General features: G+C 43.6%; 1 protein-coding gene across 8 annotated transcripts in view; it reads left to right on the forward strand.

The window, feature by feature from the left end:
* Nucleotides 1-652: 652 nt before the first annotated feature.
* myo5aa (myosin VAa) overlaps nt 653-27,891 on the forward strand; it is a 60,766-nt gene continuing 33,527 nt past the window's right edge. For all 8 annotated transcript variants that reach the window (XM_061221157.1, XM_061221159.1, XM_061221160.1 and 5 more), the window contains exons 1-8: nt 653-845; nt 15,930-16,040; nt 19,586-19,757; nt 20,279-20,423; nt 21,144-21,300; nt 23,546-23,689; nt 26,482-26,563; nt 27,377-27,484. In XM_061221157.1, the coding sequence (XP_061077141.1) occupies nt 819-845; nt 15,930-16,040; nt 19,586-19,757; nt 20,279-20,423; nt 21,144-21,300; nt 23,546-23,689; nt 26,482-26,563; nt 27,377-27,484 (946 nt within the window). In that variant the 5' untranslated portion in view covers nt 653-818. The remainder of the gene's footprint in view (nt 846-15,929; nt 16,041-19,585; nt 19,758-20,278; nt 20,424-21,143; nt 21,301-23,545; nt 23,690-26,481; nt 26,564-27,376; nt 27,485-27,891) is intronic.

Genomic DNA, 27,891 nt, shown 5'->3' on the forward strand with positions numbered 1-27,891 from the left:
TACACACTTTTATTTGTCAGTACTTATTTTCTGTGACACTTTTTACTGATATCACTTCCAATCAGATGATTTTAAGAGGCGTAAAATCCCTCTCAGCCGTCAGGCATGGGCTCAGTGATTAATCCAACTCCAATGCAGCTCAAAGGTAATCGACCCACGAGCACTGTCTTTGAGAAACGGATCCAGTTCTACATGCAGTCATTTTCTTTGGTGACATCTTACGGCAACATAATGAATAGCATTCTTGTCTGAAGTCGAGTAATATTTTAATGCACACAAAAGCTGTACGCATAAAATAAAAAAACTTTCGAACTTTCGAAACCAATTTAAATCAGTATATTTATCCATTCAAGCTTATTCTAAAACTCTGAAGTGTATTTTTGATGAGCGCTTTCGTATACGCTTGAATGGATAGGCTAAATAGTACTGATTTAATACTTGGTTTTGGACTAGAAACTAATAAGAGGTGCTATATTTGGTAAAACAGAAGAAAGATTATTATGAATCTAGAGACTATGAACTATGACGAACCTGAGCATAATCTCGTGCTCAGGTAAATGAGACACTAGGTGGCAGCCTTCGTCCTTTTTCCAACCCATACAGCACAATCATTTTATCCATCATACCCACAATGCACAGAGACTCACCAAAATAGCACGATTTTCAGGTATCATGTCGACAGCCGCTCCTGCCTGAAACATCTTTCCATTCGACTGAAAGGATTTCCTCTATCACGAAAAGCGTAAATCTATCGCAAATGACGAGAAGTGCATTGAAGTTCTGTTAATCAAGATTGGAGGAAGGCTGAGTTTACCGTCATGGCAGCGTCTGAATTGTACACAAAGGTAATTTTTATAGGAACTGGATGTCTTTGGTGCGGCATATGCGATGGTACTGAATGCGGCTGCTTATATAGGCTATTTATATGTGGGATTGAACAAATGAACATGCTTATACGTATTTGACAAATGCCACATGCATTTAAATGAATGTTCGTAGTGGAGATTGAACGATTGCAGCCGTATGAATTTTCATCCGGCTAATTCAGTCCCTCTTCAACTAGAAATGGTATGCTATGATAGTGTACAGATCGTAGCCTCACCCGTGCTGCAGGACGGTGTATTCTTTCTCCTCTGTAAGGCAAGGGCTGGACCGGGGCGGTAAACTCCATTAACACGCAGGCTGTCCTTTACATGTGTATCACAAATTATATTAATTTGTCGTCTTGCATACCTCTTCGCCTAGTCTGTATAAAAAATGTCATAATTTTTTGATAAATACAATTAGACTGAACTAGTTTTTGCAACCTCATTCGACAAGATGCTATTACATCGGCCGTTTCTTAATTGACGATGGGACGAAGTGATAGATTACACAATGCCCTTTGGTGGTAAACATTGTGACAGCATACGAATTATTGCTATTTGCAACAATGAAATCTTAAATGAAACGCATGGTGGCCTATATTTCATGACAAATATAAATACAATTGGTTTGACATGCCTTTTTTGACACGGTTCATTTTGAAAACCACTGTGTTCACTTTGCTTGGAAGTAAGATCATATAAACTGAATGAAGAAATTCATAATTTAGAGAGAAGATTCTGTCATGGGTACCGCTCAGATGCTGTGACATCACTATGAGTCATTACGTACAATGATGTGCTGCTTGTTTTGGTCCTCAAATAGGCCTAGGCTTATGCGCCTGGTGATATTTGTTTGACATTTTTATTTAGCTAATTCTAAGACGGTGTGTTACTGTGCCAAAATGTTATTACGTTGTATGTTCAGTTTCAGGTTACAGCTTTCAAATAAGAATTTTATGGGTCATGTTCGCATTCTTTCCCACCCCCATGCGTTATTCTCGAAGCTATTATGCTGGTCAGTTCATGCTTAAATGCTGGCAACGCACACAGTCTTCTAGAACCGATGTAATTGTTACTGTCTCACGGAAAATGTTTAGTAGGCCTATAATCTCATATTATGCCAAATGATTACTATTCTCGGCATGGGATGTGATGTACTGTCGTATATTAAACAACATCTTTTAAATGTTAATTTGTCATATTATTTAACTTTTTTTAATAATTCAGAAAAAATAACTAAGCATACATTTTTATATTCATGTAAAACCTGGAATGTGTTTTCGCTGGTTTGCCAGAGTAGTCCCTTCGCCATGTTCAGAAGTGTTCACTGGTAGGCCTATCTTGATGTCATTGCCTTCATAAACACACTTATGAATTACATTCTTGTTAGCATTGCGATAAAATGTTTTGGACAGCTGAGTGACTCCAGTCAAAGTAGGTAAGCTACCCTGTGACAGCCGTTGAACCCCAGCTTTGCTGTTCTAGAAAATGACACCAAAGATGGTGAACTTGACCTCAGACTCCTCCTGCCAGACCTGCTTCTTCCAGCATGGCTTCTCTTCCCATTGAGGCTGCTCCTGAAGCTATTCCCATTAAAATACTTTGAGGCGAATGAGGACGTAGGCAAAACGCTGTGCCTTGGAGGTAATTGGCCAACTCCATTTAGCATCTCGAAGACGTGATTCGACTCCAAACTGAATCATTAGACCAGGAGCATTCACAATTCTATCTGCAGTGGAACACACTGCTTTTTGTGTCCCCAGCTGGGAAAATAAGACTCCATTGAGAAGGATGAGAGCTCATTATTTTACCCAGAGTGCAGAGCTCAGCCCCTAGTCCAGGTCTGGGGTTACACCTACAGGAGCTCTGCTGTGGGAGTAGTTATTCTTTGGCAGTGTCCTCAGTGCTGCAGTCAGTCTTACCGGTCCTCTATGCAAACAAAGCACTATTGTTTTATAATCACCATTGGTTTATCAAACACTGAACTTACCGTAAACATAACATTTATGTATGTGTAGTTTAGACAGTATGCGCTTACTTTAAGCACCCCTCTCAGACCTCTCAGAAGTCAGAAGCGAATACCTCCCTGTCAGCTTGTCTGGCCACTCTCCTCTGACCTCTCTAATTAACAAGGTGTTTCTGTCTGCAGAACTGCTGCTCACTGGATGTTTTTATTTTTTTTGCACCATTCTCTGAAAACTAGAGACTGTTATGCATGAAAATCCTGGGAGATCAGCAGTTTCTGAGATACTCAAACTACGCTTTCTAGCACCAACAATCATTCCATGGTCAAAATCACTTAGATCACCTTTTTCCCCCCATTCTGATGGTTGATGTGAACATTAACTGAAGCTCCTGGCCCGTAGCTCCACGTTTTTATGCATTGTACTGCTGCCACACGATTGGCTGACTAGATTATCACCTGAAGAAGTAGGTGTATAGGTGTTCCTGATAAAGTCCTCAGTGAGTGTATAATTCCACACATGAAAAGCAGACCGTAACTCATAGATCTGTCACAGATTAGCATAACCTGCCTGCTGTGTCTAAGGCATTTTGTCTGCCAAGACCTTTCACTCCCTTTGTTCTGTGTATTGTACTCTTTTTGCAGAAGAATCAGCGGTGTCAGTAATGTTGTATAACTGTGTTTGAACACCAGGCACCATTTTGAATATTGCCTCGTTTAAAACTTTAGTAAAAATGTGTGCTAATGTTACGAGTTCTTTGATCAAAAGGATGCCTTTGTAAATTGGAACAGGGTTTGTAAGAAAAACACGTACAGTTCTAATCTATCTGCCTGAATGATACAGTAGGCTCTTTTTTGTCTGGCTGCTGATTGATCACATGTGTATCCTATTACCTTGAGTTAGCTGTAATTATAAATGAGTGGCCACTGTATGGCCCAGAAGGTAAAGTGTGGGTCAGGGCAGTAGCACGCTGCTCTCTGGAGCCTGCAGTAGACACTGTCATGTCCTATATTTCAAAGCCCTCTTCATTTTTTCTTTTTTTTTGCTCAGTATGACCCTTTTCTAAACTGGTATTTATTGTGATTTTGCCTACCTCTGATTGACTGTGGATTTTGGTGACAGTGTGATCTTTCTGGCTGCAACCATTTTGTTTCTATGTTTCTGCTGGAAGGCGCGTGTTTTTTTTCTGCCATTCTTGAATGCATTCTTTGACAGACCTTTCATTTAGTGTTCATGTGATATTCCGAGGGCACTGGAGGAAGCTACAGGACGACCATTAACAGAAAACGTTATTTTGGACAAGGCAAACGGCACTCTCCATTCAATAACAGTACAGGGCTCTCCAAACGCAATGTAGAGACAGACGAAGCCCCAGCGGAACGCCAGATCTGTCTTTGGAAAACAATGGGAACACTATCTGTGACGACTCTTTAATAAGTTTGCGTCTTCTCAAGGTTGGGCCATTTGACGGAGGGAGTGGGTGCAAAGAGAGAGAGATTTTGTGTTCCTTAGCATGAAATTGAGGGGCTAAAGATTGTGAAGATGAACCAAGAGTTGGATTTTATGTTTGTTCAGGTAAGCACTTCAGCTCTTGTTTGAGGAACACGGTCACATGCTGGTACAAGTATGGTATTTTTGGACACTGTATTGGTGTTCTTGTTTCCTTGTTAATTTCCACAGCGTTTAGAGGAGTTGGAACATGGCTGTGAGAGTTAGCTGAGGGAGGGGATGGAATTAGGACAGCTAAGAACAGTAATTTTCTATACAGAACGATGCTACTTTTCACCGAATTTTTTTATTTTAATTGTGCTATTATTCAGATTTTTTGAAAGACCCTTTTATATTTGGCCTCTTTGGGGCAATTCTTGGATTATACTCGCTAGATGTTTTGCAACTGGAGAAAATCAAAAGAGCCATTGCAGAGAGTAGCAGAGTCACACCCTACAAGAGTGAACCAGGAAGACAGCATAGCCGTGGCTGTTGTGTGTGTTAATAAGACATGGTTCATTGACGGTGCGTTATTGGAGAAATGTGTCATCCTCATTTGTATTAGTAAGGACACGACTGAAGCTAGAAGTTAAATTTAAAGCAAGCATTAAATAGGTTTAGCGGGGTGTGTGTAAGGCTGATTAGACTAGATTTTAGACACTTATAAATTAAGTTATTATGGCTTCTCTAGTTTAGGATACTTCACTTATCTGCTAAAAGGATGAGGCCTGATTAATAGGATTTAATTAGCGGTGAAACTGAAATAATTATTGTATCCCTGGATGGCTGCCAAAGTTACAGAACACTTGCGAAAGGTCAGGACCCACCTCTGTGTTAAACCGACCTTCGCCAACCATAACGCCACGTTGGGCAACTGCAGTGCCTCCCTAAGCTATTGTGAGTAAATGTGTATCAGGGGTGATAAGGGGAAGGTGTGCTACAGCTCAGATTTATCCTTTTCCACTGTAGAGCTGAACATGACAGCCCTGCATAGTTCAGTTTCCAGGTTCAGTTTTATAATAAACTTTTCAATAATATTTGACACACTGAAAACTGTCAGCCCCGTCCACTTACTGTTACTGGTCTATGTGCAAGTGGACTGTGGGTAGAGTGGGCAGGCTGCATACCGACATTGCTGTGGAGGTGGAGAGTCAAGGTCTTTGTATAAAAAAATAAAATAAAATAAAAAGTAAAAAGAAAATGTTTCTTTTTGTTTGAATATTAGGGAAGGCAGTTGCCTTGGGCTAGGCAGGTAGTAGTATTCAGTGTAACATAATGTGCTGCCTTCCTGATTGTAGCTAATGACACAGAGTGATAGTACTACGCTCCGTCAGGCTTTGACCCTGGCTCCTACCAGTATGACTCCTAAGTCTGCGGTGGAAGAGTATTCTGAGACTTTGACTTCTAATCCACTTACGGAAGGAATTTCATTCGTACAGTATGTAGTCTCATATTACTTTGGGAAAATGCCTCATAAACCCTCTAATCTTCCTCTTTCTAGCATCATTCTGCAATAGGGAGTCAATGTTTTATCGGCGCCTTTAAAAGCTGTTCTCGTGGTGGAAGAAAGGAGAGGTGGTGGCTGTGGAACCGCAGAAAGGGTTTTTCTTCTTGGGCGAGGAGGGTCAGGGGCCGGAAAGGCTGTGGATTCTCACATGAGCCGCTGTCATGTGATGCGCTGTTTTGAGCTGATGTTGGATTAGTCCTGCTCCTTCAGGCTGCTGTGTAATCATGCAGAGACATAGCCATGTGGCAAAGATGGGTGGACTGTTAGTGCAGGTTGACATTTCAGGCAGGGTTTACATGTCAGACTGCAGCTGGGGTGCTGAGCACCTCAGTGACAGGAGCAGGTTGTTGAAGTGTACCATGTGCTGTGCTGGTAAGCTGTTTGTCATTGCCTGGAGCAATGCTTGTTCCATCTATCTGTTGTCATTCTTTTGTAGTGCAAAATTATCAGGCTACTGGGCTTCTTCAGCAACAAAAACTGGATAATTGTCACTTTTAGGTGTGTCACGGTACGCAAAAACAGTTTGGTATTTGCATCAGCTTTGACTCTACGTCTCGGTACGACATTAAAAATGTAATATAAAATTGCTTTTCATTGATTTTGAAAACTTTTAAATGGTGGCCATAATTTCATGCTCAGCAAAATAAGGCACATTAACACTAGTTCATTGGAGGAACTCATAGTTTTTAAGTTCCACATGAGTGTTAAAGCAAGACTAATTGTATGGTTTGCAGTATCTATACACCACATACTGAACAGTTTTCTCCTGACTGTTTACACTCAGATCTTTCCCCATTGAGTACATCGATTACCTGGAAACACTATCAATGTTAGTACAAGATGTAAGTGGCTGTGTTCAACAGTGATAACAATTCTCTAATCCTGTCTGATCCAGCCTTTTATATTCTGGAACGGGAGTCTGCTAGTGCCATAGCTGCCAAGCTGCCTTTGTCATTAAAAGGCCTGTTCTATGAGTTGTGTGTCTTCATTTGTACAACATTATCCTTGCTCAGAAAGGAGGTACAAGCCAGATTATCCTCTCCTGTCACAGAATATGTGCTTTGAAGTTGATGTGGCACTTAACAGGAGTCCATATTGGCTGTGTATTATAGTAGTAATTCACTGTAGATTGGAATGTTTGGGGCAGTGCTCCACTGTTGTTTCTTTGCTCTTCTATGCTTGTTGAGGTCCTTGAATTGGTCCTCTGGTAAGTTTAGAACCATAATAAAAATACACACAACTCAATGCATCATCTTCTCTTGTCCGTCCCGCGTTCTGTTGGGACCATACTCTACCCATGCCTTTTTTTTTTGTTGTTGTCTGGAATTGATTAGTTGGGCCTTTTGTACCCTATCTATTCCAATTATTGATGTTAGCTGAGGATACACCGTCAACGACCCCGTCCCTCTGCAGCCCGGATGGATCTCGCGGTCCTGAGAACGGCACGCATTCTTCAAGCGTATCGTCTCGCCCGTGACCGTGATTCCGAGGCGCCCAGAACACTATTGTGCGCAGTAATCCTCCTGACCCCTGCCGAATCTCTCCCTCGGTGCAACGAGCCTGTTATCAGAGCCGCTCCATGAGAGCCGGCCCAACTCGGCTTTGGAAGGCCCGGAAATCAAACCCCGGTCCTCGGTGTGCAACTGTAACAAACTGATGCCTGCTTCAAGGTCCGTTACTTTAGCCGTTCACCATGATTTGTTGGGCCTTGAAGTAGTTTTTGAGGTCCTACAGGTCAGACATGGTGTGTTTGGGGAAAACTGCTCGATGGCGGTGGATGGAAAGCCTGTATAACCCCCTGACTGAGTCTTGTTTCCTTCCCAGAGAGAGGAAGCAAGGCTTGAGATTTGCTGGGAAAAGCTGGGAGACATAGAAAGTTAATTCCATAATCTCCTGTTGACCATGGAGATTTACACACGGCACAGCCATGTTTGTGCCCCCACCCTTCCCTCGGAGCTTCCTCATTGCAGGAAGTTCCTTTCACCTCTTATTGGCTGAAAGTATCTCTTACCACAGTATGGAGAATGCAGAGTCCTCTCTTGCCTCATGTGATTGGTGTGACCACATTTCCAGGAATCTGTCCCTAGTAACAGAGTATTTCCTAGAGCTCTTGTGTCATCAGAGTAGCACAAGCACTGTGGTCAGTGGTTCTGTTGGGGCAACTGGGAGTGAACAGGAGATGACAGAAGCTGCCTTACTAAGATCTTGGGTCTGCATGCATAATGCTGAACACTGATCAGGTCTTCTGGATCCTATGTGATTGATGCTTGACTTAATGCAGTGGTAGTAAAGATGATCCACTTCTATAAGTCTCTCTGCATAAGAGGATCTGCCAAGTGGCTGTAATACTGTAATGTAATGGTGTGTAGGCTATGCTGGCTGGCCAGACAGGACTGAAGAGCAGTGGTGAGTGGACGAAAAATCCAGCTGTGTGACACAACGTCTGGGAATTACGGTTAATGGTTTGTCTGTGTCTATGAATCAGAAAGGAAGCAATCCCACAATCCTGCGCTGGGTTGGTAGGGGAACCTGCCGGCACTGTGTGGGCATGTGTAATATACCCACCGTGAATGACAGTACAATGCTGATTTATCACAATGGTGGTATGTGGAGTTCCTCTCACTGTAAGTCAGTTTCACGTAATACTGCCCTTTGGCCTAGCTATCATGGTGCTAAGATCTGAGCTGGTACAGAGTTGACATGTTTTTACATTGTAAGCATTTTCAGATGGACTTCTGTAAAAGGACATATAGATTGCACAGCGTGGAGAGTTTAGTTTCAGGCTAATACTGTTTCATGGCATTGTTCAGAATTGGGCAACAGATCTCACACTTCTCCTGAGTTTAACAAGCATTTCCAGGCATTGTGTCAGACGAATTAGGATGACAAAGTGGAGGCTTCGTGCCAGACAATCCCTCAGCTACACTACGATCCCTGGATCTCCCTTTGTGATACCCCTTATTTTCAGTGTGATGTCACTTTGCTCTGGTTTGAGTAATGATCTACAAACCGTGCAGTGGGATGTGTAACACACACAGGTATGTAATGTGAAGCACAATTGTATGTGTGTTTCTCTTCCTCTCATTAGGGAATTTTCCCTCAAATAGCATGGGTGGGCATGGAGAAAATGAATGAGGCAGTAGTTTAAAGATGAAGGCTTATTTCAATTCAATTCAGTACACAAGTGTAGTACAGTAGTCAAACACAAGTATATCCATTGCCCTGTTAAAACTGAGTTTGATAGGCTGTGGCCAGAAGGATTGTGGTCCAGTAGAGGTGCAGTTCACAGGACTGTGATTAGAATTAGCATTAGCTTTCAGTAAAACTGGGCTTAATCCTCACTCATGATCCCTGCTTTTGGTGTTTGCCCTTGGATCAGTTACTGGATTTGTGTGCCTTTTTATATACAGAACTACTTAGAGTAGTTAAACTGAAATTGTCTGAAAAATGGTATTGCTCTTTTATCACATGCAAATAAACGTCTCTTTGCCAAAGTCAGCCCATAAAACAGCCTGTAATTGGCTGTTAATCTCTTGTTGAGGCAGTAGTGTTCAGTGTTGTTTGGAGCAGCACTAGCCCACTGTACAGCTGAGACTGAGACTGAGGCTGTGAGCAATCCCTGTGGAGCGCTGTGTGTGTGTGTGGAGTGCTGTGTGTGTGTGTGTTTGTGGAGCACTGTGTGTGTGTGTGTGGAGCGCTGTGTGTGTCTGTGTGTGTGTGTGTGTGTGTGTGGAGCGCTGTGTGTGTGTGTGGAGCACTGTGTGTGGAGCACTGTGTGTATGGAGCGCTGTGTGTGTGGAGCGCTGTGTGTGTGTGTGTGTGGAGCGCTGTGTGTGTGGAGCACTGTGTGCGTGTGTGTGTGTGTGTGTGTGTGTGTGTGTGTGGAGCACTGTGTGTATGGAGCGCTGTGTGTGTGGAGCGCTGTGTGTGTGTGTGTGTGTGTGTGTGTGTGTGTGGAGCACTGTGTGTGTGGAGCGCTGTGTGTGTGGAGCGCTGTGTGTGTGGAGCGCTGCGTGTGTGGAGCGCTTTGTGTGTGGAGCACTGTGTGTGTGTGTGTGTGTGTGTGTGTGGAGCACTGTGTGTGGAGCACTGTGTGTGGAGCACTGTGTGTATGGAGCACTGTGTGTGCGGTGGCCAGACCTGCAGTGGCTGCTCCCCTGTCTGAGTCATGTGGCGTTAGGTCAGTGGGTGTTAATCCTCCATTTCCTCCTCCCTCTCCGTTACTCACCCATCTCCTGGGACATCCCGACTGGGCCCGTGACACGGAGCGGAGCAGAGCGGGACTTTACCCACCCTCCCCTTCGCTCCCCTCACCCCGCCCCACCCCGTCCTCTGCGCTCCTTATCTCTGGAACTGCAGTGTATGAATATGGTTCCATCCCACAGACTGCCAAGTGCATATTTTAACTCTCCATTTCTAAGAATAAATGTGCCACTTTCTCTCCTTCCAAATCTACACTAGTGGATACATCGGCAGGAAGCAAGCTCTGATGTGTGACATCTAGACATTCTTTTTCACTGGGGGCACTTTAGGCGTGCTCACTTTGTGTGTTACCTCCCTTCCTTTCCCCCTGGTACCAGTGGACTAATGGCTGGGTCTGTGGACTGTGCGGAAGGTGAACATGGCTCCTGAGGTGACAGGGTGTGGGTGAGGAGGATGGGGATCTCTGAGCGACAGTGATTGGTGGCACCTCTGTGGGTGTGAAACCACTCTACTCCAGGCGCTATTTTTACCAGACACTTCTTCCCTGCCTCTCCGCTGTTGCTAGGAGCCGCGGTAATGAGCTGGTCCCTCTCGCGGGAGATCCACAGGTATACAGACCCAATACATCTTTAATGGCCTCTTTGAGGCTGGATGAGCAGAAATGACTGGAGGCGTGTGCTTCTGTGTTGTGCTGCCTGTCTCAGGATGTCTCGTAAGTTAGCAGGGCCGCCAGCATTGAGATCGGAATCTGTTTGGAGCCATACCCTAACTCAGTTTCTCTGTTTTTGAGGCACGCAATTCGTCACTGTCCCATGACGATTTTTCATTTTTGTAGGCGCACAATAGACCCTTTTGGCGTTCTGTGTTATCTGCCCCGCTCCCGCGCTAGCGACCGCGGCTGCTCTGACAGGAGCCGCCAGCGTAACGGACCTCCTCCCGCGCCTAATCGCTTTCAGCGGCACGCCCTAGTCCCGCCTGCCGCCACAGGCAGGCCCTTCATTGCCATTGGGCGCCGGAGGCCAGGGGTAATTTGATAAAAGCGAGTAAAGTAGCGAAAAAAGTGAAGGAACCGGGAAACAAAGTGAGTGTTTTATTTTAGGGACCGAGCAGCGTGCAGTGCGTGCCAAAGCAGACTGCGTGCTTTAGAAAGGCTTCACTGCAGCAATGGGCTCCGTATAATGGGGCTAATTCTATTTCTTCTATATTTTTCAGTGGCATGTAGCCTACTAGCTTTCTTGTTGTTTTGTGTTTTTTTTTAGCGATGATTGTTATTGTACTCAAAATATATTCGGTAATTATGCTTTTTCATTATGCCCTAATATTTTTTCTTTATTTCAGTTTCAATGGGTTATGTTATTATGGTTCTGTTCTAATATTGGCTTCATCATTGTTAAAACATATCCTTTCATGGGCCTGCGTTGACTCAACAGGATACATGTACCGCAGAAGTGACAGAATGTTCTGGAAGTAGGAGGGCCATAGCCCTTTTCTCCTCTCTGAAAAAAGTGAGTCATACGTACAGCAGTTAGGAAAATTGGGCTGCATCCCAGTTTTGTATTTCAATGAAACCATATTGACCTCAGTAAGCAACATGTGAGTTCTTACAAAGGAGCGCTTTGTAATTTTCGGAAAAAGTGCTTCCCAAGCTGACAGGATGGAAAGACAAAGTTTGTGTAATTAAATGGTGAGAATATTGGTAACATATGATGTCATTTTAGATTCTTGATGATATCAAGCCACTATTTATTCTGCCTCTATCTGTTGCTGTCTCTAGAGAATGGTGCGAAAAACAAAAAACATCCAGTGAGCAGCAGTTCTGCAGGCAGAATCAAGTTGTTAATGAGATAAGTCAGAGGAGAAGATGATTGATAGAAGCTGACAGGAAGGTGACAGTAATGCAAATAACAACGCTTTACAACAGTGGTATGCAGAAGAGCATCTCGAAGCACACTACACAACAAACCTCGCAGAAAAAAAAAAAGTGGATTGGCTACAGCAGCAGAAGACTTACGTTTAAAAAGTGGTCACTGAGTGTATATTGTATATATAATATAATTCTACCATACATCTAGAAAGTGACTGTGTCTGTGTATAGCTTTGCCTGTATAGTTCTGGTGCAAAAAAGAAAATCCATGAAAAATCCATAGATAAAAATCCATGGTTCAGATTGCTATAATTGGGCTACTTTTTTAGCTTGAAAATTTGACTGAATTTATAGCATCAGTGGCATCAAATGTGTACAGTCTCTGGTGTGTGTATGTTGTGTCATGAGAGAAGCAGATTATATTTGCACATTTTCAGAAGGCTTGAGAATTATTTGTGGAATAACTTGGTAAACAAGAGCGTCACACACAGGCTGCATATACCTGTATGTCCAGAGAACCTCAAATTGCAATTTGGTAGCTTTAATTTTTTCTGAATGAATTTACATTCAGTTAAATGCAAGGGGAGTCCTTGGCAGAAGGTTTTGAGGTAATATCTTTAGTGCTGGTTTTTGTTCTTGTCACCTTCTCTTCATAACATAGACTGTGTTTTGATTTACTCTGCAGAAATTGATAGACATCATAGAATATCTCAGATTGTAATTTTAATCTGAGGCCTTTCAGGTTAAGAACAGCACAGAAGGTATTCCCTTCTTTCTGCATCTTGACCCTGCGGTTCTGGGTGCACTATGTTTCCGTTGATTTCATTAACTGTCCCTCGTTGTCCTGAGATTGCCACTGCTTCCATTGAGTTCTGTTCTCTCTGGGTTACTGAAGAGCCGTTGTGTGGTCTTACCCTTTTGCTGCCTCTGCAGCAGCTGACCTGTAAGGTCAACTCCTTCACACAAAGGCCTCTTGGTTCTTCCCCCAGATGACTCTCCTGACCAGTTAGCTTCTGGTGTGTTTTTTTCTTTTACTCATCAATGGCAGCTCTCCATGCAGAGGCCTGTTTATCTAGCCAAGTAGCAGCCAAGCATCATTACAGAGGGCCAACTGGCTAACTTGACATTTTAAAGTGAAGAGTTCTTTTGTTTTCATATTTGATTAGGATTTGTCCTGTTTGTATTGTCCAATTTGATATGGCGAATATCAACTATGAGACCATTACCTCACATGACTCCACCCATGTCTGATCTCCCTAGACACCATGTGGTCGATTCCAGACCACAGCACACAGTGGTTGTGAAGACTAGTGGCTGAGGGCCAGATTGCTTTTAGACAGTATGTTTTCCCTACAGCTGGGTAGGTAATACCAATATTACAATATTGGCCTAATCATGTAAAAAGACAAGTAGCCTGTATGTCTTCTAATTGGTTATTTGTTAGAATGTGTTGATTGTGTCTGCAGTTGTTTTATGAATAAACATGAAATTATGTTTCATTATGCATTTTACATTTGAAATGGCGAGATCACTTGTGTAGTGTAAACTGAGGCTTGGCCTGAGGCTTGAGGCCAGATGCCTTTGATGCAGTGGCCTTCTGGCTGCATCCAATGTCATGTGTTGTATTTATGTGTATCTGGAGGATGTGAAGGCAGTGCTGTTCTCCTGTGTTGGAGAGATTGATGTTTGTTGCTGTTCTCCTGTGTGGGAGAGATGGTGGGTTGTTGCTGTTCTCCTGTGTGAGAGAGTTGGAGGGTTGTTGCTGTTCTCCTGTGTGTGAAAGTTGGAGGGTTGTTGCTGTTCTCCTGTGTGGGAGAGATGGATGGTTGTTGCTGTTCTCCTGTGTGGGAAAGTTGGATGGTTGTTGCTGTTCTCTTGTGTGGGAGAGATGGAGGACTGAGGCTGTGCAGGAGTGTTATTGCTTTTCTCCTGCTATTTAGAGGGGGCAGGGCGGGGCCTGGGTTATTCTCAGTCTGCTTTTCTGTCAGATTGCACTGCTCTCTCTTGTCTCCAGAGGTTTGATGATGACATCAGATCAGTGCGAGTCCGTTGTGTTTGTGTTTGCTGGCTTGAAGTATTGTGCATTGTGCATCCGCAGTTACCAGTTCCCACCTGCCCAGCTATGTTCATCATTATGCTCCATTATTGCTCCATCCTGCTGTTTAGCCTGCAGGCTAGAACAGTGCACTGAGTAGCCCTGTCTTTACTTGCCTTGGCCCCCTGTTAAAATATATTACAACACCACACTGTTGATTTTGCCAGAATTTCTGTGTGTGCATGTCTGTGCAAGTGTGTATGTGCATGTTCATATGCAAGGGAAGGATTTGCCTTTCGTACATGCCAGTTAAAGGCATGTGTCGAGTACCTCTTAAAGCAGGGTGAAATCCAGTTATTTGGTAGACTTGCTTTCATTTGAAATGTGAAATTTGCAAAGAAAAAGTGAGACAACCAAAGCTGAATCCCTTTCTATTTAAGTGTGTTACCAGCAATAAGCTGAGGACGTACAGTAACAGGAATAACAGTAGTAGTTTCCCACACACAGTGACCACCGCATACCCTCCTGTGGAGTGTGCACCAGCACGGTGGTGGGAAAGCTCCCTCCCAGGCTGCTGAGCCCTCTGTAATGGCTGACCGTGCCAGGCGTTCTGCTCTGTGATGAACTGAGAGCGCAGTTCACCATGCCAGAGTTACTGCAGGCGGGGATTTTTAGTGACGTCTTCGGCTGTTTTCCTGGATTCCACAGACATGTGACCCGTTCCCTTAAATCAGTGTTTTTCACATGGCTACATATCAGCTGATTCACCCTCCACAAAAGAGCAGCACTCTGCTCTGCTCTGCGATTTTTAAAGGGGAAGGTTAAATGCCGGGTTTCCAACTGTTTCATATTTTTTGGGTGTATTTTTTGCCGTAATGTTGCTGTTGTGACTAAGGTGGATTCTGTGAAAGTGTTTTCTGGTCCCGTTAATGTACTATTCTTTAATGCACAATTGAAACATGATTAACATTCATCCTAAAGTGGACATCACTTAGCCATGGCCATTCAAAACAATCCCTGTAATGCTTTCTAGTATTACGGTTCAGTGAGCATTCAAGGCAACAGGGGCTTAGTCATGTATAGTTTTTAAAGATAACATCAAAACAATTCAATGACAATCAAACAAAGAACAGCATCAGTAGTTTTTTAAATCAAAGTTAAAAGCATCGCTACACATTCATTATTATTCACAATGGGACACTTGGCATTTGAAGCATTATGCAGATTTTTTCATCGTTAAAGCATAGATCTGCTTGTCTGGGCTTCGCTCAGTAGCGTGTGTTTGCATGTCTGTGTGTGTGTGCGTGTGTGCGTGCATGTATGTGTGCGTCCGTGCGTGTGTGTATGTGTGTGAGTATGTGTGCATGAATGCGTGTGTGTATGTGTGTATGTGTGTGTGTGTGTGGAATAGGGGAGGCTGAATCAGAAGTTATCGCAGAGGTTTCTCTGGTTGATAAGAGGGTTCCCAGTCCTCCTCTGGCTTGCTGTGCATACAGCATGTAGTCCTGTAACAGCGCCTGATGACACAGAGTAGTGCCAATGCTGTTGAATATAACACAGTTCCTTACATTGTTGTGATAATTCATTTTGAATATATATGACAATTTTTTAGCCCCCAGACCAGATCACTTTTGTCTTTAAGCATTTCCCCCCTTTATTCGGACAGGTAGAATGCAGCAGGGTTACAACACAGAAAGTGTCATGGCAGGAATTAAACCCCTGACTGCCAGGGGTTTCAGGTTGAGAATCAGCTACCCTACACACAGCACCACACGGTCTCCCCAATCAGACATTTATAATGTCTACTGAAAGTGAGACTGAATACAGACTGCATGTTTTAACATCCGGTGCTTTTTCACATTTATCATGCAAATATGTTATTTACAGTTGTCATTTTGAAACAAATGTTGAAGTGTTTAATTTCTTGTACACTGGAGCTCTGGTGTTGAAAAGAGAGATGACAATGTTAAACTCTAACCTTTGACCTGCGTCTTCCCTGCAGTATGCCCGTGTCTGGATCCCGGACGCGGAGGAGGTATGGAAATCGGCGGAGCTCACCAAGGACTACAAACAGGGAGATACAGCGCTTCAGCTGCAGCTCGAGGATGAAACGGTGAGGGCCTGAGGCTGGGAAGGAGGCTTGTTGGAGGAATTTAGGGGCTAGTTAGAAAACATTGTTTTCTATTTTTTTTACATGAACATGTCCAATTCTCATCCTACTTTGGAATGTCCAATTCTCTGCAACCGCAACCGTGTTCATGAGTGGCCTCCACTACTGGTTCTGCTGCAGACAACAGCTCGACTTGCACAGGGTGGAATTGGAGGAAGACCTTTCATATGTGGCTTTAATGTACAGTCCACAGGCACTCGGCCCATCAGCAGGTGTCACTGGAGAGCGATGAATTGCAGGCCTCTAACCAAGTGAAACCTCTCATACCCTGGCTGACGCAATAGCCAGTTGCACATCCCCCATCAATGAGGCCATGAGGCTCATCCTTGTACCACAGTGTGGTGCCTGAACCGAATGACCCACCCAGCAATTATGGCATGGTTTTTGAATGCTGATTATGGGTGAACTGTGTATTTTGGTGCACAGGATTCTTTTCATAGAGATCTGCATTAATGTTGAGACTCAATTCAGATGGGGACTATACTAAGATGGATCATTGATAAATTTATTTGGTTTCATATGGTCCCACCCCACCCAGGTTCCTCCTTTGAGAGCTGGTGTTTATTATAAAAGGGTAGTGAAAGTGAGGTGGTTTCAGAGGGTGGAATAAGCATGATCTACACATCTTTTCTTTTACCACATGTAGGCCTACAACATGTACACACACACACACGCACACACACATATACACTACATATGGAAGCCCACAGTGAAATGGTTCTAATTTAAAACTGAAACTGACACAGAGAAATATGTGAATGTAGGCATGGACATTGTGCATAGAAAGGAGTGCACACTTATAGTGCGTATATTATGACATACAGTTGATCTTATTCAGCTCATGCATGCGTCCTGTGCACCTGTCCCTGGGCACTCTCAGTAATCCAGACATGCATTAAGAGGAAGCAGTAATCTGGGGCTGAGAAGGAAAGTTATCTTTAGTCCACTGCTGTGTGAATATTGCAGTATGTGTTGCTGCTTTTTAATAGAGCCTACAGTCATTGCATTAAATGACAGGTCCAGACCAGATCCTGGCGTCATCGTATCTTCCATGATGTCACCTTGGACTGATTCAGTTTCAGCACTGCATCCTGTCGCAATGAAGATTACTTTTTTTGGAATAGATATTTGTTGTCTTTCCTATCAAATGCTGATGATGTGCGGTCCACGTCCTCCCACTTGTGGAGATCGTCAGATTACAAGCGGACACACGCACGCACGTACTTACTGTATGGTTTCATCTTGTGTTGAAATATATTGGTGCCCTGCCTTAATGTGTCACCTAGTTCATATTGAGTAATGAGTCTGAGCCATTTCCCGCTGTTTTCCCCCCACTACAGTGTTTCCAGCTCCTGTAAATTTATTGTGGATTTTATGTCAATTAAAGCAGTCATGTTTAGTACTTTGTCTCATATCCTTTGTATGCAATGTCTGTTTGAATTCAGGTGATGCTCTGCCAGGCCTGTACTGCTGTCCTCTTCAGCTCCTGCTGGTTTCGGGGGCTAGTTGCCTTCAGTGTTCTCTTCAGCATATGAAACATGTTCAGTTGCATTCAGATGGAGTGGATTTTCTAGTTTTTTGCTTTTAAAAACTCCTTTGTTGCTTTAGTATTATGTTTGGGGTCATTGACTTGCTGTTGGATTTGGTTGAACGTGATCAGATAAGATGCTTCTGTAAGCTTCATAATCCATTCTGCTGCTGGAGTTACATCATGAGTGAAGACTAGTGAGCCAGTACCTGTGGCAGCCATGTAAACTGGAACACCCCTACCACCATGTGTCACAGACCAGCAGGGTGCTTTGGATCTTGAGCAGTTCCTTTTGGCCTCCATACTTCACTCTTGCTGTCACTCTCATGGAAGTGGATCTTGATCTGTCCACAAGACCTTTTTCCAGAAGTCAGCAGGCTCTTGTAGATGCTTCTTAGCCTGCCTCCTGAAGAGTGTTTCTAACAGGTGTTTTTCCCCATTATGGTTTTTCGACCAGTCCCTTTGCAGTTATTAAGCTCACCAGTGCTCTCTTTCCTAATACAGTTTATTTTGGTTAGCCAAAGGTTTGGCGTATGTCTCTGACAATTGTCTTATTTCTCTGCCTCATAATGGCTTCATTGTCTTTTATTGGCACAACGCATGTTGACAGATTCCAATAACTGACTCCAAAACCAATCAAAAGCCTTGAATCAACACTAGATAAGAAAGCTCTCTTATACCTGCACTATGGAAGCAACTGAACAGCATTAAACATGATGGTGCCCTAAATGGGGTGGCTATGTCTGAAAGTGCTGTCATTTCTACATGGTGAAACCAATATACACTCAGTGAGCACTTTATTAGGTATTTATTAGACTTATTGTTTTGATGTATTGGTCTTCTCCTGCTGCAGCCTATCCACTTAGATTTCTCCTGTATACTGCTGTTGTAATGTGTTTTTATTTGGGTTACGGTCACCTTCCTGTCAGCTTTGACCAGTCTGGCCCTTCTCCTCAGACATTAACAACATGTTTTTGCCAGTAGACTGGATCACTGGATGCTCACTGGATGTTTTTTGTTATTCTCACCATTCTCTACAAACTGTAGAGACTGTTGTGCATGAAAATGCGTGAAGATCAGCAGTTTCTGAGATACTCAAACCACCCTGTCTGGCCCCAACAATAATTCCATGGTCATAGTCAGTTAGATCGCATTGTTGTTGTTCCTATTCTGACATTTTGTCTGAAAAACAGCTGAACCTCTTGACATGGTCTGCATGCTTGTATGCATTTAGTTGCCGGCACATGATTGGCTGATTAAATATTTGCATTAACAAGCTGGTGCACAGGTCTACCTAATAAAGTGCTCATAGAATATAGAATATAGAGTGGATATAGAAATACCCTTAAGTAAAAGTTAAAATCTATACTTTAACCATATGAGAATCGTTTGATTACAAATCTAAAACTGTGCCGTATAGAGCCAAATCAAGAAAATAAAGTATGTACTGTATATGTCCCATTATGTAGCTCACTGCATATTATCCTTCTCAATTCTAAAAAAACATAAATAATATATACTGTTAATGATAGTAATTTACTGCTGTTTCATCACATTTAACAATGGAAGTGTAATTCATTTTTGTGGTAGACAAGATTTACATAAATCCACTATGAAGAAGGCATGGGGGAATTAATCATGTTTATCTATGAAAAATGTAAATGAAGCGATGTTTTCATGCAGTACATTATTGTTATTTCTGGTTTTTATCTGACATTCTCAATTATTTATCATCTTTATCTTATTTTCAAAGAAACCCTATAGGCAAAAAGACATAAACCAAATACATATGATGAACAATATACAAACAAAACAAAATATATATATACTGAATATATATATACTGGCTTAGTCACTGGTTATAAAATACAGTTCACAAAAGTGTCAGTAATGGTTTCTCAGTAATGGGTCAATTTAACCCAAAGCGACCACCAGGGTTAAGTTATCCTTGTCTTTTCAGAACTTGGAACACAAATTGGACCCAAAAACCAAGAACTTGCCCCACCTGCGGAACCCTGACATCCTGGTGGGCGAGAATGACCTCACTGCCCTCAGTTACCTCCATGAACCTGCTGTCCTTCACAACCTGAAAGTGCGCTTCATCGACTCCAAGCTTATCTACACATACTGTGGTAAGCGCATCACTCTGACTCCATTCACTGTGAGCACCCAATGCTGTTAGGGGAAGCCTCGCATTAAGGATCATAAACAACTATAACTTGTGATAATGTGGTCTGGTGAGGAATTTATAGTAGCGTGGCTTGACTGATTGCTAGGCTGATTTTTACCTTGGTTCATGCAGGGAAAGGTTATCTGGGAAAGTAAAAGTAAGGGCAGGTATTTGGTTGGATGTAAGTTTTGCAGTTCAAATACTCATGACTTTAGTACAGTACATAAAAAAATTCAGGGTTAAAGGTTTGTGTTACCAGTTATAAATATACCTTAAATGATACAATTAGAAAAAATGGTTTTGCTGCTCAACTCCCTTGGGTTCCACAAAGGTTAACCAGCTGAACCAAGAAATGCTGACTTATTTTGGAAACAATGTTCTTCGACAAAGTCAGTTTAAACAATGCATATGATAAACTGCTGTTCTATTTTCTGACTCTGTATGAGATCCATTATATACAAGTTCCTCCTTGATTTTTCTTAGGTATTGTCTTGGTGGCCATCAATCCCTATGAGACTCTACCCATCTATGGGACCGACATCATCAATGCGTACAGTGGGCAGAACATGGGGGACATGGACCCCCACATATTCGCTGTAGCCGAGGAGGCCTACAAGCAGATGGCCAGGTTTGTTATATGTTTGAATCCTTAGACTGGCATCGTTTATGAAAATGAAATAGCATGTGCTGGCCTTTCTCCCTAAGAGAGGAGGCTGCACACCTACCCTAGCTTAGACCTACATCTCCTCCACTAGCATGACTGCTGGTAGATCTCAAGGTAAGGTTTGTAGGTTATCAGACTCTAAAAATAGCCCTGATCTTTGTTTTACACCTTTTTCTGCCTGAGGTGTGAGCGGCAGCACGAGGCTAGGGGGAGGGGCCGTGGGGCTTTGTTTCCACAGCAGGGGCTCCCTGAGGTGTGTGTGCAGCTCTGAGTGCCTCTGTCTGGCCTCTGCTCGGTGGGCAGCGGGGCCATTCTCCTGCTCCCAGAACAAGCGGCTCTTCCATCGAGCGAGCTGTACTGAATGCCATTGATTCCATTCTCCCTGTCAGCCACCAGCGCTCCAGCTACACGGTGTTCTCCCACAAGAGCAAAGAACATAAAAATAGAAAGTAGAATTGGTTTAGCATTTTCCCAGGTTGGGTGTTAGAATAGCAATATAGTGTTGGAAATGCATTCTATATTAAGGTATCCAAAGCATCCGTGATAGAACCGCACACATGAGAAATGTGATTATTCCGCGATGGGCTTACAGTAAGGGAACAGTTCCTGGATGCGCTTGTCCCCTGGGATTTTCACCAGCTGTCCGGATTCTTGTTTTGTGCACCCGACCGTGTCTCTCCCTAGGGACGAGAGGAACCAGTCCATTATCGTGAGTGGGGAGTCTGGCGCAGGGAAGACGGTCTCGGCCAAATACGCCATGCGGTACTTTGCCACCGTCAGCGGCTCGGCCAGCGAGACCAACGTGGAGGAGAAAGTGCTGGCGTCCAACCCCATCATGGAGGTGAGGCCGATGGATTAATGCTCATTTGAAAAGCGTCAATATTTCTGTGGGAAAATTAACTGTGCATCGTTTTTGGTGCTGTTGTGTCCATTTCTGAGATATTGGATGCTGTGTGTTTTTTATTGCAAGTAAAGCCCTCTCCTGCCTACCCTGAACAATGTGCAGTAAGTGAAATGAGGACAGCGTATTGGAAGGCTGACAAAGGAGATGGATACAACGCTATTGAATCCCTCTCACCCCCGCCCCCCATTTTATGTCTGCTTGTCTCAGGATGCCGTGTGCTTAAGTGACTGTAAAAGCTCTGTCTGGTAGGTCTAAGAGCCAAGGAGCATGCATGCGTCGCTAGGTGCAAAGCCTTCTGGGGAGGGAGAGGCCGGGAAGAGAAACAAGCCCCCCGGAGCCCTCTGGGCTGCTGCAGCCATCCTCCAAGAGAGACCAATTACATCACTCTGTTCCCCCGGTACTGAATTAGGCCAGCGGGTGACTTTGAGCAGGATGCTGGAGAGGTTGAAATGATTGGAATATTCTCCTGTATGTTTCACGGAAGGGTTCACGGCCAAATGCCGACAGACATTTGCAGACAGGATGTGAACGGAATTTTGTGTAGGGTCTTCATGTTAGCTTTGGCATGGTAGATTACATAAACCGTTACTGCCACTCCTCATCCTGGTGGTGAGCTGTTGGGCAGTTTGCATATCTGTTTGCATAACTGGAAAAAAAAAAGACCTGAGGGAGCTGCACGGAAGGCATTGGCTCACCTTTGGAAAGTGTTTTTTTTTTGTGGCCCGATTGACGGGAAACTGACCTGGTTTCTTCATTTCCTCCCCTTTTTGCAGCAGAGGCTGGCTGGCCAGACTGCGGTTAGAACCGCCTGGCAGAGGGGCGTAGTGGTGCCCGATAAGCCTTCCCTCAGTCTGGCGCATGTGAATGTTCAGGCTGCTTGGTGTAAACTTTGGTGTCATCAGCTTTTCATTTAGGCAATCGAGTGAGAGAGGGGCCGCGATAGGCTCTCTGCGGTCCGTGAGTATCCCAGTCCCAGTGATGCGAACGGCCAATCTGAGACCGGTTGTGTCTCATTAAAGTAATCAGATTCTGCTTGGCATTGGGAACTCAGGTATGTGCAGTGTTTTCTGCACACGAGTGCACTGGAGGGACAGAGGTAATGTGACTGAATGAATGGGTTCTACTCCATCAGCACAGACTGCCAGTTCAAGTTCAAATCTGAATAATCTCAATAAGTCTCTTGCCAAAATTAGCAAGGTCTAAATGATAAATTGTTTGACCTATAAGTGTTTGCTGAACGGTTTCTCAGTAATAATCATAATACATAACATACAGTTATTTCATGAATCATCATTTTAGTTGACCACATGGTGCTGTTAAAAAGGTTGAAATGATTGGCCAGTAGGCTGTTGTGTTACTGGCTGAGGGCATCAGTGTTGCATTATGAGTAAACATCTTTTTTGTTAAGAGTATTGCAATCATTATCTATAAAAGCAAGCAACTGGGCGGTATGGGTTATTAGTGCCATGCAAGTACCACTATTTCATGTGTCATTTTATTGTCTTGTAGGTCTAAGTATGTATTCCTGAAGCATCTATATAGTATTTGTGTCAGTATATTTTCTTCAAAACCAAAAATACTCCCTGGCTCCCAGAAACCAACAGAAAAATAAGAGTGAGAGTGGACCATAAACATGACAGCTTAATTTCCTGCTGCCTAATTCTTCTTGTAGTTATATTGAATTTTAAGACCCCCGTAGCCCCTTGAATGTTTAGACATATGACTGCTGCTCCAGACCTCAGGTTGTTATTGGCTAGCACTTCACCCTCCTGCACACCCTGTCTCAGACTCTGGGAAAGGTAGACTGTCTGACCTCCTGCAGAACTGGGCCTGAATGCACCAGCGCTCAGTCTGACCTGTCACAAATCTGCCGACTCTGGGCCCAGTGGCGCAGCCAGCCGGCCTCCTACATTAGCTCTGCCTGCTGATGTGGCAGCAGCAGCCTGGGGGAATCTACAGCTCTCAGGGAGCAGTTACTCACACATGTAGTCTCAGTGGGTCTCCTCACACAAATGATTCATTTCAATGGTCAGTCCTTTTTTAAACTCTGACTAAGTAACTCTGACTGTGGGTTTGTAATTAAATGGTTATCGTGAATATAGGCCTGTTTGTTTGTTTGTTTTTGGCTGCTGATTGTGGTTTGGTCTAAATCAGGAACATGGTCTTTCTCATTCTGACTTAGGCTATTGGAAATGCAAAGACCACCAGGAACGACAACAGCAGCAGGTTTGGGAAGTACATCGAGATCGGCTTCGACAAGCGGTACCGCATCATTGGGGCCAACATGAGGACGTACCTGCTGGAGAAATCCAGGGTGGTGTTTCAGGTGAGCACTTTCACTTGATGTAATGACCATTATTTGGGCTCCCAAGGGTCTCTGTGTGTGTTTGCGCGAGGTGTTACACATTGCAGTCTGAGCTAGATTTCTGTATCTGACTATTACTGGATATCCTTGGTGTCAGGACGATTGGCCTCACCACTCCAGGGGTAGGCTGGGTTTCTGATATATTAGACCCCCCAAAAGTGCACCAGGCATGATCCATGGTAGTAGCTTTGCTGTAGTACTGTGTGGCCTGTGGTGTGTGCAGTAGTATAGGGAACAGTACAGAGCATCAGTTTGTACACTTTGGCTGCAGTGCTGCTTGTGTGGGAGCGTAAGCTTCCTAATAATACGGTTTCTCAGTAGGACATTGTGCGTGTGCCCAGTGGGTGAGGAGGTCCAGATGTTAACTGGCGCTGTATCAGCTGCTTGTCTTGTCCTTCCTCTGCAATTGGCAGAGACACTACAGAGATGCCAACCCAGGTTACTACTAATGAACTGCCGTCCATATCACATTTAAGTAGATCACACTTCAAAAACAAGACCTGCATCAAAACAGGAGGAGTACTGTTGGCCTTTAATGGCTGGACTGTTAACGGGATTCGATGGCCAATATATTTTTAAACCTCCGGAAATGTTGATTTTTCCATCTGTTCGGTCAAGTCGTTTCCCCTCCCTCTTTCTGATGAAGCATACAGTGGAGGCTTCTGTGCAGTGTGTGCTATGCTGTGTGGAGTTGAGAGGGGAGAGTACCTCTGCTCAGGGTATTCATCGGTCAAAGCTGGGGTTTATTTAAGTCGGGACTCAACAGTGGGGGCACTGTGATGTGTATGTGTGAATTAATGCGTCCGCGTGTGACACGTCACCTCCCTGATTGTACTTTCCAACTGATGCGAGCCCTCACGTATTACTATGAATATTTCTTCACCAGCGGCAAGGGGTCTGTGTAGAGGCCTTGCTGCACTCCATATATAAATAGCAGTATGTGCTACTATCCTTTCACTTTCACCCGTAGAGAGGAAGTGTTGGAGCCGTAGCTTTCCAGAGATTATGACTCACAGCATTAAGTGTCATAAAAATATCTAATATGAGCGTAGTATATCAATTATACTGAACTGCGTTTGTGTGCTGTATTGTATATCTCATAGCACTTCGCAATGATAGGGTTGACTAACCTCTCACTGCGGTGGCCATTTTGCACGGTGAGATTAATTTAATTGGCCCTTACTCACCACTGTCAGACATGATAATATCTCATCTGAACGGATGTCTCCTACAAAACAGCATCCCTGTGAGCTCAGGGGCTTTGGTTTTAGGCTTGGATGAGAAGGACGACTGTACTGACCCAGAAACACCCCTTGCAGTGGCAGGCTGGTTTTCCTACATCTCCCATCCAAGTACTAACCAAGCCCAGACCTGCACAGCCTCGCATGTGAGAAAGGAAAATGCAGTGGGGCAGTATTAATATTGATGGGGAGTTTCTTAATCTGGTTTGGAAAACCTGTCAGTGGCAAATATTTAATATATCATCATTGCCTGTAAACAAATGCATTGTCAGTTGTTTTATTTTTGTTTTTGTTTTGTTTTGCTAGCAGCTCTGAGTCACCAACAAGCAAACTATGTAAATGCAGCTGTAAGTGATATGCAGCATGAGGAGAAAGGATATCAACTGGTTGGCAGATACCAGATGGGAAATTGGGTTTGAAACGTCATGTGAGGTGGAAAACAGCATCCCCATGAGGTGCTTTCATATTCTAGCCTGTTATATTTTTCTGTTGCATTCTATGACAGTAAATTAAATGATGTTGGCAGGCTTGAACTTTTTTTCCCCAACACATTAGGATAATAGGGTTAAGTTTCCACTCTGTCTTATGTAATGCAGCTGTTATGTGCACGGCGGTGTGAAGCGCATTCCTGAAATGTGGAGGGAGGGTGTGGCTGCTAGGTTATGACAGCCGACTGGCAGGGTTGCTCACCTGAAAGGAGAAGAAATGATCAGCTGAGACACAGTTAGGTCTGCTTCTGTGAAACCTGTCCACTTTACAAACAACCCTCATTTCTCATATTTCTCAAGGTTAGCACTTCATGCAGTATTAGATACGTGGCTTGTGCTGTCGTTGTATTATCCTATTTCAATGCAACATGTGCTTTCCTTTACAGGTTGCTTAGCGTAATAGTATCTGATTAGTAGATATAATGAAACGGTCATCATGCGGCATGTATGGCATGTCAAATTGGAAACCACAGCTGGATTTTTCAACATATTATATTGTATGGCTCCGGCAGATTTCCAACCAATCAGTTTCGCTGGGTTTTATTTTACTGCGAGATTACTGTGTGGGCCTTTATGGCCACTGAATTCTGTAAATATAATATGAGAAGTAAGGTTATGGGGTTAGAGAGGGACGTTCCTGCTGTGGACTGGAAGCTGAACCATAGTGTAGGATGGGACTTGATCTCAGGCCATGGTGAATTACAGCTACATTCATTCTATTACTCATGGTCACACTTTTAGTGTCAGTCTCTTCTTTTTAAACATTGACAGTAGAGTGAAGGCAGGTGTTTTTAAGGGGGGCTCCAGTCACAGACAAAACTGTGATTCATAATCTGATACACTGGAGTGACTGAGAGTGTAAGACTAGAATCACCACCCCTTATTAGTGTCAACTTTTGGTGGTGCAAATGAGCAACCTGATATGTGTGGTTTGAGATTTTAAAATCTGGAATTTTAGGTGTTGCCTTGGATGATGTGCCCTAAATGCCCTTCTTCCCCCCCCCCCCCCCCGTTTCATTTTTAGGCAGATGAAGAGAGAAACTACCATATCTTCTACCAGCTGTGTGCTTCTGCCCATTTGCCTGAATTCAAATTGCTGAAGTTAGGTAGGTCTTTTTATTATTAAATTATAAAAAATAAAAGAAAAATGATATGCTGATATATGCCAGTATAGAAATTACTGTATATTGTGCTTTGAGGTTTTTAAAATAAATGACATATGGAACAAGTGACAAACCACTTTTTGCATCTAGATATGATACATGGACATGTTTCCCAAAGCTATCACAGAGGGCATTATCACATGCATCCTGATAGCCGTGAGCAGATCACAACACTCCCATGGCAAAGAGGCAGACACCTGTTTCTGTGCCATAGAAACGCACAGCTGACACGGTCAGAAAACGGTCACACTGCCTCTCTGTTCCAGCAGCCCCTTATTTCACTAACGCCCCAATAATGGAAGTGTTGCAATGCAAATTGGGCTCCTGTTGCCTGGCAACAGGATGCAATTGCTATAATGTTAGAACACAACTATTGGATGTCCCCTGATTCTTATGTTACTTACTGAGGTCCGAGAGACCAAACTGAGATTAGGGGAGAGTACTTAGGGGAGAGCATACAGTAGTTTTTGGTATATAGACAAATTAAGATTTCCATATTCCTACCAGCATTCAGGTTTTTAAGTGCAATTCAGCGATTAAAAGCTGTGAATGTTTTTTCTGTTTATACTCTCTAGGTTATACGAAACATGTGAATGTGTCGTACAGTAGTGTGTTGTGTTATTTTGTATGCTGTAGAAAGACGAGAATTTGTGTGGTTAGCATAGATTGATAAGTATTTCTTGCAGGATTTAGCACAAATAGACTGAACTGTCCTTCCAAGATAAGGTCCAGTGTGTGGTCATTGTTGTTCTGCAGGAGGTGCTGATGACTTTCACTACACCAACCAGGGTCAAAGCCCCGTGATCGATGGGGTGGACGATGCCGCGGAGCTCTCCACCAGCAGACAGGCTTTCTCCCTCCTGGGTAGGGATGCACATGCCAGGTGGTGGCGGGGGGGTTTGGCATTTATATGATATGATATGATTCATGTCAGCTCTTGGGAAATACAATTCCAGCTTGGTTTATAGGAGGATCTGTCCTTTCATTGTGTTTTTAAAGTCATCATAACTAAATTGGTGAAAATTACAAAATTGGTGAAAGTATAATCCTAGAGAAAAGATTTTATTAGAAAATAAGCATTAAAGGCGGCACGGATGGTGCAGTGGGTAGCACTGCCGCCTCACAGCAAGGAGGTCCTGGGTTCGAATCCCCGTCGGCCGGGGCCTCTCTGTGCGGAGTTTGCATGTTCTCCCCGTGTCTGCGTGGGTTTCCTCCGGGTACTCCGGTTTCCTCCCACAGTCCAAAGACATGCACATTAGGCCGATTGGAGA

The sequence above is a fragment of the Conger conger genome, chromosome 15 (assembly GCF_963514075.1).
Source record: "Conger conger chromosome 15, fConCon1.1, whole genome shotgun sequence".
Classification (NCBI taxonomy): domain Eukaryota; kingdom Metazoa; phylum Chordata; class Actinopteri; order Anguilliformes; family Congridae; genus Conger; species Conger conger.